This window comes from Neopsephotus bourkii, unplaced genomic scaffold (genome assembly GCF_033783945.1).
Source record: "Neopsephotus bourkii isolate Nb327-2 ecotype Australia unplaced genomic scaffold, CSIRO-AGI_Nbou_v1 NB_379, whole genome shotgun sequence".
Lineage (NCBI taxonomy): Eukaryota > Metazoa > Chordata > Aves > Psittaciformes > Psittacidae > Neopsephotus > Neopsephotus bourkii.
In genome coordinates this window covers 1,008,307-1,024,414 of record NW_026900884.1, presented here as the reverse complement: position 1 = coordinate 1,024,414, position 16,108 = coordinate 1,008,307, and the positions used below count along the sequence as shown (strand labels likewise).

General features: G+C 36.9%; 1 protein-coding gene across 4 annotated transcripts in view; it reads right to left on the bottom strand.

The window, feature by feature from the left end:
- MYOF (myoferlin) overlaps nucleotides 1-15,875 on the bottom strand; it is a 73,126-nt gene extending 57,251 nt beyond the window's left edge. For 2 of the 4 annotated variants that reach the window (XM_061348964.1, XM_061348965.1), the window contains exons 1-3: nucleotides 15,642-15,870; nucleotides 9,721-9,776; nucleotides 8,779-8,870 (exon numbers count right to left, since the gene is read on the bottom strand). In XM_061348964.1, coding sequence (XP_061204948.1) covers nucleotides 8,779-8,870; nucleotides 9,721-9,776; nucleotides 15,642-15,729 — 236 coding nt within the window. In that variant the 5' untranslated portion in view covers nucleotides 15,730-15,870. Of the gene's footprint in view, nucleotides 1-8,778; nucleotides 8,871-9,720; nucleotides 9,777-15,641 lie in introns of all 4 variants that reach the window. The other 2 variants (XM_061348966.1, XM_061348967.1) reach the window with 2 other exon arrangements.
- Between the last annotated feature and the right edge of the window lie 233 nt (nucleotides 15,876-16,108).

The window sequence follows — 16,108 nt, the reverse complement described above, 5'->3', positions numbered from 1 at the left end:
TTAACTTACTTCTGACTCATAGTCAAATTCTAAGCTTTAAGCAATTCCAAATATTCTTATTTTCCCCAAATTCTTCAACCATGACTATGCCTTCTCAACTGAGAAATGTACATATTTTGAGTTATCATAGTGTAAACCACAACACATAGAAGAGAAAAACCCAACAAGATTACCCCAAACCACCTAGGCTAAATCCAATTATAGAGAAAGGCAAAGAAAATATTTTACTATTTAAATTTGCAGAAAAGCTTTGTAGATTTGCTGTTTTGATTTGATTGATTTTGTTTTGATTTGAGTTTGAGTGACTTACATAAACATTAAAAAGAACTTCAGAAGTCACTCAGTCTCAAATCATCTGGATGACTGCTTCAGCAAGATGACTGTTTCAATCATTTCTGGATGACTGTTCACCATGCCCTCTGATCTGGTGACATTAACTCAAGAACAGCTGTTCAACAGTAGTGCTTTTGAAGTTTTCCAGCATAAATTTCCATTTTTACATCCTCATTTGTCCTGTGCAGATCATAACTGTTCACGCATTTGAATGCGTAGTAATCAGTTTTAAAATTCTGGTCAGCTTCTGAGGACTGAAGAGGGAGCCTACCTATCTACATAGACTGCTTGCTACTGGTTGCCTTTGATGTCCTTTTTTTCCCCCCTCCTTTAACAGGTTGGGCAACAATTCTCTCCAGTCTTTTTCCACTTTAGCAAGAGCAAAAAACCTAACATTCAGCCTATACACTATCTTAACCTAATTCTAAGCCTTAGCTAAATTCTAAACTTTAAGAAGTTAGGTTTTTGCCTTCCCCAGAGTGGTCCTGTTGGCTGGATTGGGAATATTTCACCCCTCCCTTAGGGGAACCACAGAACTGATGAGCTTGGAAGGGACCACTTGATCATCCAGTCCAACCCCTCTGCTAGTCAGCTAGAATAGGTCGTCCAGGATCACATCCAGTCTGGTTTTGATCATACAGCTATTCAATGGCTAAGGTATTATTTTCAAAAGTAACAAGGAATGCCTCAAGGTCATCACTACATCCCATCTTTGTCACTTGTACAGGTCTCGGATAAAGCTGTTTTCTCTCAGGTCTCTAATCTTTGGCCTAAATCAAGTAAGCCCAAATCAGCTAACTCAGATAGCAGCAGCTGTTGTGACACCACATCCATTAACAGCTCATTGCTGTTTAATGCTCTGCTGCATGGTCTGATTCTGTACTCACATCTGATATGTAGCCAGATAGTTACATACTAGTTCTCTGCATGATTACTATGAAGTTACTGTGATCCTCTGAACTCCAAAAGCATTTTACCTTCAGGCAGGATAGCATGTAATCTCTTTCTGAAGTCATGACTTTCTAGGTGACAAGGAGTCCTTTCCTTCCAGCACAGCCGAAAAGACTGTCACCTATTCATCCTCAAAGGACACTGTCCTTTGCTGGAGCAATTTCAGCTTTCTTCTTCTTGCCTAGGCAGACAACACTTGATCATGCTGGTCTTTTGACACCATCAAGTGGGGTAGTTTCTGCTTTCAGAATAACTCAATACATCCTCTGACCTTTTGTTCATCAGCTGTTTGGCAGTAGACTGCAAATAAGTATTGCTTTTCAACTCTGCTTAAGTTCCTTTTTGGCTATCCCCAAGACTCGCATACATATAATGCCCAGTCAGCCATGTCTTTTAAACATTTCCACAAGCAGTTTAAACATTCTGGTCTACCACTGAATAAAACACCAAAGATAAAAGCCAAATCCACATTTAAAAGAAGATTTTACACCGCTTCAAATATACCTTGTCAGTACTAGGCGTATGATACATTCCATTAAGTAAACAAAGGGAAATACTTAATTTATCAGCATGAAATCAATGAACTACTGATAACCAACTATTAAAAAGTGTTGCATTTGTGCCAAAGCTAAGTAATCTGTTAGTACTATGGTTAGCACTTCCTGTTAGCTGCCCAAATAACCAAGAGAAGTGAAACTTTACACCCATGCCTGGATCAGGAAATACTAACTCACAGTACCAAGCATTTTAGTACTTCTCTGTTTGAAGGTAGCAATTTATATGAACTTGTTTAGCATATTATGTCCTCCAGCTGCTTACATGCTACTTCTACTGGAAGCCCAATGATTTTAATCCCCGGAGAGTCAAGCATTTAAATACTTTTGACTTATTTTTAAGGGTTTAGTTTGTCAGAGGTTTATATTTATTATAATCGTCAGCAAACTTGACCCCACACCACATTTATAATTGCTACACTCAACCTTTCTTTCCCAGTGTATATGTTCCATTATAGAGTCTATGCTACAACACCCAACACATACTTTATTTATGCTGTGTTTTAAAATTTTTATTAAGAGCAAACTATTTTTTATCTTCGTTAGTTATTCTACAATACTCTTTGGAAGAACAAACTTTAAAAAAGAAACAAAGCATGGATACTATTTTGTACAGGGCAGAAAACCATAAAACTGAATCTTAACCAGGCTGGATCTTGTATACAATGTATGCAAAGAAAACCTCCAACAATGCACAACCACACTGACGTGGAAAACAATCCACAGAGAAGGGTACAGCTGTAGGAAGATTCAAACAATCTAGAAATTATTTAACTATGGAAAATACTTCAACGTGATTAAACACTTTGCTGCACTGTTCATTTGTGGTTGCATTTTTTTTGCTCGTGAAAAGGGTGTGCCTGATCTGTTTTTCCTCTGTGTCGCTAGGTTACTAACTCCGTACAGAACATAGGGAAACACATAATCCCAACTCTTTTTCAAATAGAATGAAAATCACTTCACTCAGACACAATTGTAACTTCCTGTTAACATTTTTGTACCTTAACTTCAAAGCAACAACTGAAGTTATGGGGTTGGGGTTTTTTTGTTTTGTTTTTTTTTTTAACTGCATAAAGATTTGTGTTCTGAGAGTTTGAAATCTTTCTACTCATAGTATTAGACGTAATAGAAAACAGATGTGTTCTCTTTTCAAATGTCTTCATGCTGGAAAATCTAACTAAGCATGGATCATGAGTTCTCTCAAGTTTATTCCTATGATGTTTGGCTGCACACATGTCAGTGTGGTTTGCTTTATTTATCTTTTCCAATGACTGTGGTCTTTTTACCTTTAAGAGCAGTCATTTAATCTATCTGCAAAAGTTTAGTGATCCTGTAAATGCAGCAGTAAATTCGATCTCCAGGAAAAAAAAGAAACAGAAAAAATATTCCAGTGTTCCTTCTCACTTTATTTACAGAAACATGCCAAAGCAATGAGTTAGTGTTTTGGCACAGTGTAAAAACAGAATACCATCCACTGAGCTCCTCCTCCTACCTCAGCACAAGAACGGGCCGGATGAACAGCTATACAGCTTTCTAGGAGTTACAAATTGTGGGTTATATTGCAATCTTTTGCTATGCTGTTCTAGAGGGGATTATGGTGCTGTAGTCACCTCTTGGACACAGCAAATGGGCCAGGTGCCCAGAATTAGTCAAGAGTAACTGCATGGAATAGCAGTGTGTATTAGTTAGGAGCTTTGTGAGTGAGCAGCCAGAGAGGGAGTCGGGTTGAGAAACGTTACTGATGTTTTTCTAGTCTGCACTGCAGCAAAGAATGGTAGCAGAACATTGGAGCAGTTGTTTGTACCTTGAAGTAACAGTAGCAATCCTTACTGGCTGATTGGAAATGAAAATGAACACGAGTCAGCAGTGTGCGCTCGCAGCCCAGAAAGACAACCATATCCTGGGCTGCATCAAAAGAAGCGTGACCAGCAGGTCGAAGGAGGTGATCCTGCCCCTCTACTCTGCTCTTGTAAGACCTCACTTGGAGTATTTTGTGCAGTTCTGGTGTCCTCAACATGAAAGGACATGGAACTGTTGGAACCAGTTTAGAGGAGGGCCATGAGGATGATCAGGGGACTGGAGCACCTCTCGTATGAAGATAGGCTGAGAAAGTTGGGGTTGTTCAGCCTGGAGAAAGCTGCGTGAAGACCTCATAGCAGCCTTCCAGTATCTGAAGGGGGCCTATAGGGATGCTGGGGAGGGACTCTTCATTAGGGACTGTAGTCACAGGACAAGGGGTAATGGTTTAAAACTTAAACAGGAGAAGTTTAGATTGGATATAAGGAGGAAGTTCTTTACTGTAAGGGTGGTGAGGCACTGAAATGGGTTGCCCAGGGAAGCTGTGAATGCTCCATTCCTGGTGGTGTTCAAGGCCAGGTTGGCCAGCCTTGGGTGACATGGTTTAGTGTGAGGTGTCCCTGCCCATGGCAGGGGGGTTGGAACTGGATGATCTTAAGGTCCCTTCCAACCCTAACTATTCTATGATTCTATAGTTATTTTCCTCCAGAAGAGAGAAGATAAAACCAAAGCCATGGTGTAGTTTCCCCTCATTGGTCATTCTTGGGTGACTCGGTTCCCCAGATGTCCAGCCCTCACTTCCCTAACCCCCCTGCTTTTTTTAAACTGTTATTGTAAGAGCTCTCAGTAGCAAAGACCTTATGTAGGCATTGTACTCGATCTTTCCAAACTTGAACTAAACTAAAACACAAAGCAAGGGAGTGTCATTTGCACACAAACATCTATCTGCAATGCTGCAGCACTGCAAGCATGTGCCTGACCACAAACTTTTTCTTCAGAATTAAAAGAGAATACGGTGAAAGAATGGCAAAACTATGCTAGACCAAATCTCTCTTAAGCTCAGGATTAGTAAATAGAATCAGTAACTACAGAAACATATTACATGCAAGTAATATTCAGAAAACTTATTCCAAATTCCCTCTTTCATATGGTCCTTTGTCTAAATGTGAATGGTCATTAATATCAATCTTTTCTGCTTTTATAGTGCTTTGTGTCTTTAAAAGAAATCTAACATGACATTTCCTATTATCTTGTTACAGTCAGGAAGCCTATTCATGCGTTTCCCACTTTGCACCCCCTTATCCTGTTTCCCTGCCAACAGTCCTTCCAAACACATCATACACTTCAAATATGTGGTGGTTATCGAGGATTTATTTTGAAAGAGCGTTAGTGGGATGGTGTTGCTCTGTCTTTGGTATGGACTATACATATATTTTTGGACAGCTCCATACATGGAAGCCACTTTCCTAAATAATCTTACTGGTTTACATATTCAACTGTACCCAGAAGAAGTGGTATAACTTACTCTCTGTAAGTTGGAAAAAACATCTACAAGCAAAACAGACAGGCATTTTCCTTTATTTTATGACACTTTAAAAATTCTGATTACTGGTAAGCTTTCCTATATCAAGCTTTGATTTCTGGGATTTCCCTGAAGTCAGAGGCATGCAATATATTCCTGCTTTACTGACCTACAGGAATCTCAAGAATGAGAGATCTGAAGGCATCGGCTTGACTCACAGTGATTTTACAACAGAGCTGTTGAGGTATTGTAAAAACCTGAATTCACATACTGGGAGGAGGCAGAAAGTAGTAAAGCTAACAATGGAAGTGGACTACTATCATTAAACATGAGTGCATGCCTGTCTCAGTCTCATAAAATACCCAAATTTGCCAAAAAAATAAAAGAAAAGAAAAAGAAAAAGGAAGAAGGTGATGTGATATGATACTCCCTTTCAAATTGACAGCAGCCAACACTACTGGGTATTGACAGAGAAGACAGAGCAGAAGAGTACAGCAGAGAAACAGATCCTTGTTTAAAATCTAGGAATTTCCACAAAGAAACTGGTGTCTCATTTTCAATAAGCTGTTTCTGCACAAATTTAAGTAAAATCTCTCTGATGCTTGTCTAAATATCTATATTCACCCTTTCAGACAGATTTAAGCACAGATAGGCAGATCTTAAGCACTATGGGATAGCTAAAGATTAAACACCACTGATGAAGCTTTATCTTACGTGTGTTAAGAAAGATCTCCTAGGCTTTCTCAGAGCTTTCAGTATAAGCATGTTTCAACACAAAATAATAAACTCTATCCCTGCTGTAGACTACCCAAAAGAAAAGCTTTCTGATTAGCTTGCCACCACCCAATACCTTACCCTTTTCCTGCAATTGATTTTAGGGACCAGGTTTATTTCATGCAAACGACATGCAGAACACAAAAGGTTGCTAACAATTTCAGCCAGTAATTTATGTCTTCTTCATTGAAATGATCTGCATGCATTGCTTTAAGGTACGCTGTACACATTGCATTCTGGTATTAAAGCTTAAATCCTCCAGTACTCCAGATATTTTCTTTTTTTAAATCTGTATCATCATCTGTTCAGAGCCACATAAAACTTGTTAAAAGTCTGTGTTATGTATTTGCTTCATCATATAAATACAGCAGGAACCTCAAAGTCCAGGTCAAAATGACAAAAAGTACCCTCCAGCTTTACTAAATTTTATCTATTATGCTTTTTAATAGAATGTGGATTAATTAAGTTCCTGTGTTCCTGTATTTACCATTTTAGTTTTTCATGGCAACAATCTTTTTCAGTGGCCATAGTCAAAAGGTCCTATCAACCCAAAAATCACAGGAACAAATCTGTTCTTATTAAAAAAAGTTAAAAAAGCTTGAAAAACACAAAAAGTACTTTTAAAAGTTAGTTGAACAAGACACATTAATTAGTTCTATGCTTACTTACTAAATATTCCTATTCTGTAAGATTAAAAAGCTACAAAAAATGCTTAAATGCCAACATGGACACCTGACAGAATTTTGGTACTCAAAACCTATTTATAATGTCATTGCCTTTTATATAAAGATAGAAGCCTCAATTCAAGGTGGCTCCTTTCTCAGTGTTCTCAAGAGCAAGATTAAACTAAAAAAAAAAAAATTAAACAGAAAAAAATCCAGAAAATCATATACTTCATGCATCCTTTCTGTAGTAATTACTTCATATGTGGAAAAACTAGATGTATTTCTCATTTTTTTGTTGAAGGAAATCATAGAATCAGCGAAGTTGGAAAAGACCTTTTAAGATCAACAAGTCCAACCAACATCCCACGATTGCCAAGTTCACCACTGAACCATGTTACTAAGGGCATCATCTACATAGCTTTTTTTTTTTAATCTATGAAATTATTATTAAATCTATTTGTGTTTTGTGTTATATCTTCCAGGCATACACAGATATGGCTACTGTCTGTTTATCTGCAGGTCTCTAAAATTAATAATAAAACCTGATTTTGTCAAAACTAAAACTAAGCATTTAGATGTCTGAAAAACGTCAAACCAAATTTTGCATATATAAGTGCTATACTAGCGAACTGGTAGAGTTTACTTTTTTGAGCAGGATTCAAGCCTAACATGCACTAACAGCACTAACCAAACAGAAATGGTGAAGGACAGAAGAGCCATAAATTCCTACATCTTAGGGGCATCAAGAAAACTTCTATCTACCTGCTGAATACCTAAACTCTCAATCCTTTACTGATAGAAGCCTCTGCCTTTCCTTTCCACGAAATGAATGTCAAAAAAGGCAGTTCTCAGCAGCCTCCCACCCCAGTTTTAGAACACTCTAAAGTCCTCCTCTAAGGAAAGTTAGATATGCATTTTCTTCCTCTGCTGAGATTATTCAGGTTACTTTTCACAGAAGACACCCTTAATAGTAAACTATGTTATTTTCCCAAAAAAAACCCCAACAATCCAAACAAAGACAAACCAAGCCACCAACCAAAAAAAAATAATTCCTCAATCCAGTTTTAAACAATGTTTTCAAAATATAATCAGAAGAAAAGTTAGAAACAGCATTAACTATCTCCCATATATGCAATGAGCCTGAGGCTTGTAACACTTAACCAACTGGTGACAGATGCACTTCTCAGTCTGAGAGAATTTACTCTCACATCTGACATTGAAAAAGAGTTCCGCAAGCTGATCTTGGGGAGTTATTTTTGTTCTCAAGTTTAAGCTTTTTAATGACTGTGCAGAGAACTCATAGTTCATTGGACCAGGAAGAACACGGCATTCCACAGACTTCACTAACTAGGACACAAAAAAACCCCACAGAAAACCAGATTCCATTCCCAAGACACTTTTTGTATTTTATCCAACATATTTATCCTGATGAATAACTCATTTTCCCAGGACATGAGTCTAGGACTTCAATCCTTCCGGACAAGATAGGAAATCGAACTGAGGCTTCCCTCTTCCTAGGCGAGAATTAAGTAAGTGATGCAAAATATAGCCTCTCTGGGAGATTTTAAAAGACGCTTAAGAGCTTTAACTGCATTTTGTAATTTGTGGTGGTTTGTGTTAGCTCTGCTCTGAGAATTCCAATTCAGAACTCTTCAAAACTACTTTCTGGACAATTATTATGTATAGTAGTTGTAGATACTGCCCTGCACCATTCTGAAAGATGACAATCTGCAACAAGTATCTGTAGTGGCTTTAACCCAGTTACACAAGGACCTTCATTACAAGCAAACACCAAGTAAAATATGGCATCTATGGTTTCCAAATGACAGTGATAGGTGAAGGGATCTAAATTTTACCAAAATTCTGCCTTAAATGGCTAAAATGTTCCTTTCATTTAGCTTCAGTAAATCTAAAATTAAGCATAAAAAGAAAGCTGACACTTTGCTTCAGAGTAACAATCAAACAATCTGAATCTGAGGGATGGAAAGCCCACTGGCTCATAGGCTGCAAGTATGTATTACATCAGAAACCATCTAATTACATCCATCATTTCCCTCAGTAACTACCAGTTCCATTATTTCCCTGGACTTTTGCATTGAAAGCTGTGCTTAATTTTGGGGAAAAAAAAAATAATAAAAAATTTAAAAAAAAGAAGGGAGAAAAGAAGAAAAAAAGAACATACTTGTTTTGTCCAATTGTTTCAAAATCCTTCACAATAATTGTCAGGGAAGATGAATTATCCAGAGCAATTCCTTTCAAGTCGAATTCAAGAATCTGAACAAAAATAATGGAGCAAAGCTAAATTATAATTACAATTTATGTGTAAATTAATTAACAGGGTAACATTTGCAACAAAATTATTCAGAAATAAATTTTGCATTTAGTGACAGACCAGACTAGCCTACATCTGCAAAAACAAAGTTAAAAATGCTCATAGTACATTCTTGATTTTCTACTTATTAATAACAATAACAGAAAAAGAACTATATTATTTAGTACTGAGCCATAACCTCTTTTGCAGTTCCACTTACACTAACGTGTTTTCTTATGATCAGCAAGATTTGATATGATTCCCCTGCAACGGTGGTTGAACTACAATTGCTGTTGAATTTAGACAAATATTTGTTTTTTCATATTCCTAATTACAAAACGTAAGAATAATCTTTAATTTCTGGTTGTGGGGAAAAAGAAAGAAACACCTAAGAAAACATTTTTCCAAGAAAAACATTACTGAAGATAAAAAAAAAATCACCAGTCCTACAAATAAACCTTGAGGAAATTCAATACATGATTCAAATTCTGCAGGGTTTATTTGCAGTATAGAATAAAGGATCCATACATGTAGCTAAGCAATGGCTGAATAACCTTTGGTTCAAAGTCAGAGGGAACAAAAAACAGGACACGAATGCATCAGATACCCACATAAAAGCATTATTTAATGAATTGTAATGCATGGTACAAGATGAAACACTCACCTGTATTTACTAACACCTTGAAAAGAACACAGATCACTAATTCCCTTTTCTAACCAATATTCACAACTATAGAATTGACTTGCCAATTTTACAAGTGTTTTACCTTACAAAAGACCAAGAATTGATTAAACAAATGAAAAAAAAATTACCTCGTTCCAAACAGGGTTAAGTTCACTGTCAATTTTCTTTGTTTTCTTTTTTTCATCTGCAAATACAAACAAAGCGTGATAATCTGGTTTTGCTAACTCACTACAGAAACATAACCATTTTTCCTTTCACTTTTCAAAAAGAAAATTTGAGCTTTAAACCAAATGTTCCAATTCATTTTGCCTCTTCCAGTAGTTGCACATTTTACTATCAAAACATCCCCTGGGCAATTTAGTGGTTGAGGCTTTTTATTCTGTTTTGTTTAAGCATAGTTAGATGCATTCCTGAAAAGAAAAAATTACTCTTTAGGTTTCTCAGTCTTTTATGACCCTTGCAACTTCAGTAATGATCAAAGAAGACTAAAAGACATCAAACCAGTCAGTAACCTGAAAGTAATGAACTTCAGTAGTAAAGAAAATGTGTTACAAGTTTTCCATGTCCAAGTTACAAAATACATCTGAGTAGCTCTTGAAATACAATCACTTTGAAAAAAATATTGTTATGATCTGCTTCCAGTGTCAGCACTCCTTTAAATGAGCAAATATTAGCAGAAATACATACACATGTAAGAAGCAGTCTTTCCTGAAAAAAATGGTTTCCAGAGGTTATGCAGAACACTTCACTGACATTTACTGTAGCCTAAAAATTACAGATTTTCCATACTTCATGGTAAAATTTGCATGTGGTCAACCTACAAACCATGGTAGAGTTGGGTGGGCTGTAAATTACATATAGTGTGGCATTCAATTCAAATTCCTTCTCCTGAGAGGAATAATACAACTCAAATGTTGCACAGGCCCTTTGCAGCCTCCCTCAGCTATTATAAAGAAAAACAAAATCCTGTTCTTACAACAGGTTCAAAGCAAGTAATATGCCATAGCTTTATTTTTCCTTTTTGGTTGCACTATGTGTATACAGCTCTGTTGGAGAACACGTCTTGACTCAGAAGCATATAAGAACACTGGCAAATATGCAACTATCTAAACACAAATTGCAAATATTAGTGATAACAAATGAGTATATTTAAGTACAGTCAATAAACTAACTACTGATCTATAAAATGCTCAGCCAGCACAAGGCGGCTAAATTTCAGACACACTTCTTGTATTTAAGGACTACAGTAAAGGTAATAGGAATTTTATGGTTTGCGAGTTACAGATATACTGTGTAAGGGAAACGTTGCAAAGACCTGGGATGCAAGAGTAAAGACACACCACATGGGCAAGTTCACATACCCGCTATTCAAGCAGCAGACTGTGGTGGTTCTTTTTATTGGATGAGAGTGGGATGTACTGGAAGAAGAAATGTCATCCCATACTGCAAATTGCGAGAACTGACTCACACTTCTGTAACAGGAATTGTCTACAATTTATACAGGATATTGACTCATATTGTACCACAAAGGAAAGGGCTTTCATAACATACCATGCTGTGGACTCATTTTGCAGAACAAAGAACCAATTAACATCTAGTAATAGAAATTCAACTTCATCTAATGTTACCTAATAGGAGACAAAGCATTTTAAAACCCTAGTATGCCAGAATATCTGGGGTTTTGCACTGATACTACAAATTCCCTTCCAAACAGGAGCTGTGAGTTGGGGAAAAAACGTGCTGGTGAAAAAAGGAACAGTTGCAGCTGTTTGTAAAGGAGATAGTAAGCCACAGACCTGATCCTGATGGAACTAGTGATCCTGTGAACCTGCCTAAGTTTGTATGGTAAGGAAAGCCCTGACTTGAGCAACAGTCAAGACGAGTAAAATCTTTAACTCCAGACTATTAATTTTCATAAAAACAAGAGTAAGATTTAAGATTCCACTGAAATATGCATAGTCTAGATTATCCTAAGAAAAAAAATGTTTGTGTTATGCATTTGTACGCAAGTTGGATGAAAAACACTGGAAAACACAGCTTACATTGTGATTTAGTTGTAATTTAGTCAGTGTCGCATTCCTCAAACATGTATTTTCCTCACTTTACTGACATTTTTAATTACACTTTTTATCAGTTTCAACATACCATGGGTTTTTGTTTGTTTGCTTGTTTAAACTGTTGGCAAAGAACTTTCTACTTCCCACAAAAAAAAAAAATCTTTGTCAAGCGGGATAAGATGGACTGTCCAGTTATTCCAGTAGCTCATACAAATTTCAGGTCCTCAGGCTGCCTTTCTCTATTGCTAATGAATCCAGGTATAGTAGCCAAGACTGTAAATAACACCAGAATAAACTGTACAATAGGGCTAGTCATCATTTTTTGTTTGGTTCTACCAAGAAATAAGTAAGAAATGATAATGGGTACAGGTAGGACACTCTAAATACTGGCTTCTTTAAAAGCTAACTACAATAACACTGGTACTGTAAAAGTAATCATTATTTACTTTATCTTGATAGAGGCATTATAGCACCACATATCACTTAATCACCTCAACTGGAAATGAACGCAGTAAGAACTTACTGATGGTCAATGAGATGAGAGTGTTAAAAAGTCATTCAAGATGAGCCATTTAAATAATAATTGTCCCATTATTAGTTACAGTACTGCAAAACAACCAGTGCTTACATCTTAGCTTTTTTCTTTTATCCTAACATTTTTATCAATTGCAGCAGACGGCCAATAGGAGAAGCAAATATTAGCTTTCAGAACAGTCTTAAGCCTAGTATCAAAGAAAAACATCACATTTCAGTTCACTAAGATTTCTGTAAAACTTCTGTGACTGAAGAATTAAGACTGCACAGAAGCAGCAACTGCAGGATCAAACAGGCAGACCTCCAAAACCCAGAAAATTAAAGTTAGGGTAATTTAATTCTCTGCAAAACAGAAAACATAAATTTAGGGAATAATTACACTCTAATACGCTTTCCTTTCACACCCGGAAATATAAATTAACATAGCGATGCACTACTGTTGGTCTGCTGGAAAGCTTTGAGATTAAGCACAAGTGGGAAATGAGATTTTATTCAAGTTGGCCCAGTCAAACAGAATGCCACTTCACATCATTTTTTAATGCATAAAGCTGAATGAGGCAGTCAAAAGGAATGCTGAAAGCACTAAACGCCCTTGTACTGACTGCACGTATAAGCAACTGTCATTTTTTACACCTAAAGACAAGAATCTGACACATTTTCCTCCAGTTCGGTATGTCCGACAAACCCAAAGAATTGTACTGGTTTAATCATTTCCGCTTAGTGCCACTCTGACAAATGGCAACAGTTTTTCATATTAATTTGTTTCATGTAGAGTGATGGCAAACTATGAATTCTGCAGTTCCAGCTCCCACTTCCAGACAGCAATACTTGTTTACTCTCAGGGTGTAGTTCTCTTTGAACAGTGAGTTGTTCTTAAAGTAAATAAAAGGTCCATCCCAATAGACTGCAAATGTGTGAAAAAAATAAGTCAAATGCTTGCACAACCCTCCTCTATTGTAAATAAGATACCACCACAGAAACAGCTATTGCATGTTAGTATGTACCTAATACACGTCACTCTACTACTTGTACTGACTGTACAGTCTATAACTAGCTGAATTACACAAACTTAAGTCTATTCTATACATAGATGAAACTATACTAACATATGTGTGTTAACGTATAAAGTGCCAAGTAACTTATGCACTAGCAGTTGTAGGATCATAGCGTTTTCCTTCCCAGCGTAGCTGTAAATGTCTAATCCTGAGGGATACTGTGTGTTTTCACTGAAGTCTTAAAATTACTGAAGCTGACATCATATGCAAGTTATAGTGTGGAAAAGCCGACAAACAAAACACTGTTTAATAAAATGTCAACTTCCACAGCAATTTTCTGTCAAATATATGCTGTTCTCCAAGACTTCTCCAAGAATACTCCAGTCAAATAAGAACATAAAAATGTACTCAAGGCTATGGCCAAAGTACTGAAAATGCCCGAGTTTTCCCCAGTCTGGATAATAAACTCCCAGTTGTGTTAAATATGTCCCCCCAGGAGCTACAGTGGGTATGGACAACTGTGAAAGACTGCTGCCCTTTGACGTACACCTTCCCAAAAATAAGCCTGGTTTCCCATTTCTACACACTAACAGGGTGAGGGGGAAGAAACAGTATATAAAAAAGATTTATATACAGCCACAAGTTCAACATATTTCAGATATGACCCCATATCCTTGCACCTGGCAAGCAGGTATTCCACTCCAATCAGAGCTGCTCAATAGCTGGCAAAACCCCAGTATTTCCTGCCCCCCTTGAATCACTCTGGACAAAGGCAAAAAATCAGACTGCTCATATGTAGTAAAACCACATAAAAAGAAGTGGCAGTTATAATGGGAAATTAAATATCCTACTAAAAAACTGTCACAGTTACGAAGCTGCATTTAAGACAATGGTTAAGCCTGTTTGTGAACGTTAAAAATCCTAGTTATAGCACATAAATAAAGGATAAATATAAACTCATTCCATCAGTCTGTTGCCCAAGTCCTGTCTGGCTAACTGAAGTCTAAGAAACAAATCCAGCAATGCAAGAGAAAAAACATAAATCTGTAACTTGTATTTACTAGGTAAAACTGAATTCCATTGGAGCACACAGCAGGAACAGAAGATTACAAGGAGGAATTAAACACACACTTAGGATAAAAACAACTCTGGAGCATGAAACTGCAGGCACAGAGGTAACACAGAAAGGCAAAACTGTGACAGGAAACCAAGAAAAGAGAGTATAAATGCTTAAGAAGCAGCAGAAACAAATGGAACAAACCAGAGAAATTACAGTACCCCACCAACAGTACTTTCTGCATGGCAAATAAAACAGTATTTTAAGAATTAGCAAGTTCCAAAACTACTGAGACGGGCTCTTCCACTTGCCCTAACACAGTGGGGGTGAAACAAACAAACTCAAAAAAGAGAAGGAAAAGAGAGGAAACTGAATGACATCTCATTTTCTGATGCTGAAATAAAGTATCCAAAACCTCTTCATTTTGGAACATACTGGATCTGCACTGCTTTGGCCTTTTCCAGCCTCCAGCAAAATGTCATGATTTCAGATTTGGTTTCTAAAAGTAACAAACCCCCACAATGATTCTTCATACTTCAGGAAACACTATTTCAATTTGAGTGCACAGTTAAGAAACCAAGTCACCAGGAATTAAGATGACTGTTACAGTTTGGTTTAATGCATTACATGATTCAAAACTGCTTGGAGGTTTCTGCACCTTAAAGATAAACCAGCATCTGAAATCAAGTTCCTTTATTCTGGCCAAGTAAGAAAATGATGGCAACAGGTAAAATATACTGTAAAATATGACTGGCTTCATATATAAATGCTGATTTTATCCTACAGTTTTATCCTTCTCCTATATGTATTTGATGAGCAATGAAAGTGTAAAATGTGGTTTCCTTCCTACATCTTTATTTTAAATAATGTCAACAGGCAAAAATTCAAAGTGCAATTCAGTTTGTAAAAACAAAACAAAAAAGAGAAACCATAAACCCAAACACCTTCAGTAATGATATTACTGTTTTTCAACAGGTTGGTAACAAGAAGAAGAAACCAGCCACAATAAAAATTGGTGTAACAATGATCAGTGGCTCTGCAATGTAATCAAGACAGAGGAATGATTTTTTAGGTGGAAAACAAGGCAGCCTTCAATACCAGAATTAAAATAGGATTTATTTATGCAATTAGATTTGGGTTTTTAAAGCAGAGGGCTAAGCCTTTGCAAAAGCTTGTAAAATGTGGATCCTGAAACAGAAGCACTGCTGGCCAGAAAAGACCAATGCACTCCACCCAGTTCAGACTTTGTTCAGGTAAATCTTGTCTCTCTAATTAAAAGTCTTCCCTAAATATACATCAGATGTAACTTCAGGAAAACATCTTTCCACAGATTTGCAAATACTCACATCGAGCATGCTCCTTCAGAAAACCTCCTCCCTCAATACATTTATGACAGATTTTCTTACCTTTAAAAATAACAGAAACAATAGGATCTGGTTTCCCAAACTTAGTTTTAGGGATATTGGTAGCAGATTCCACAATCACCCGAAGCATTGTTTGCAGTCTTGACTAAATGTCGATTGTTATGAAGGAAATTCAAGGAAGTCTTAAATTTCAAGCCGCTTAACTTCTGGACTGGAACGCTAGCAGGAAGAGGAGGCACGAAATAGCTGGTTCCCAGTAAAGAAAGTCATGGGGTGGACCTATGACGGACTAGCTACCCAAGGCTATGAAAAAACCCCAGTACCTGTAAACTGACACCAAGTTCTGCGTTGCTGCGCAAAACCAGCACTTACTAATGAATTCCGGCAACAGAAAAGGCACAGTGTAAAAACGAGTGTACGTTTTTGTTTTGGTTTGGTTTTTTGCTATTTTTATTCTTAAGCTGCATTATTAAGTCTTGCAAGTAACCAAGACAAGAACAAGCATAGAG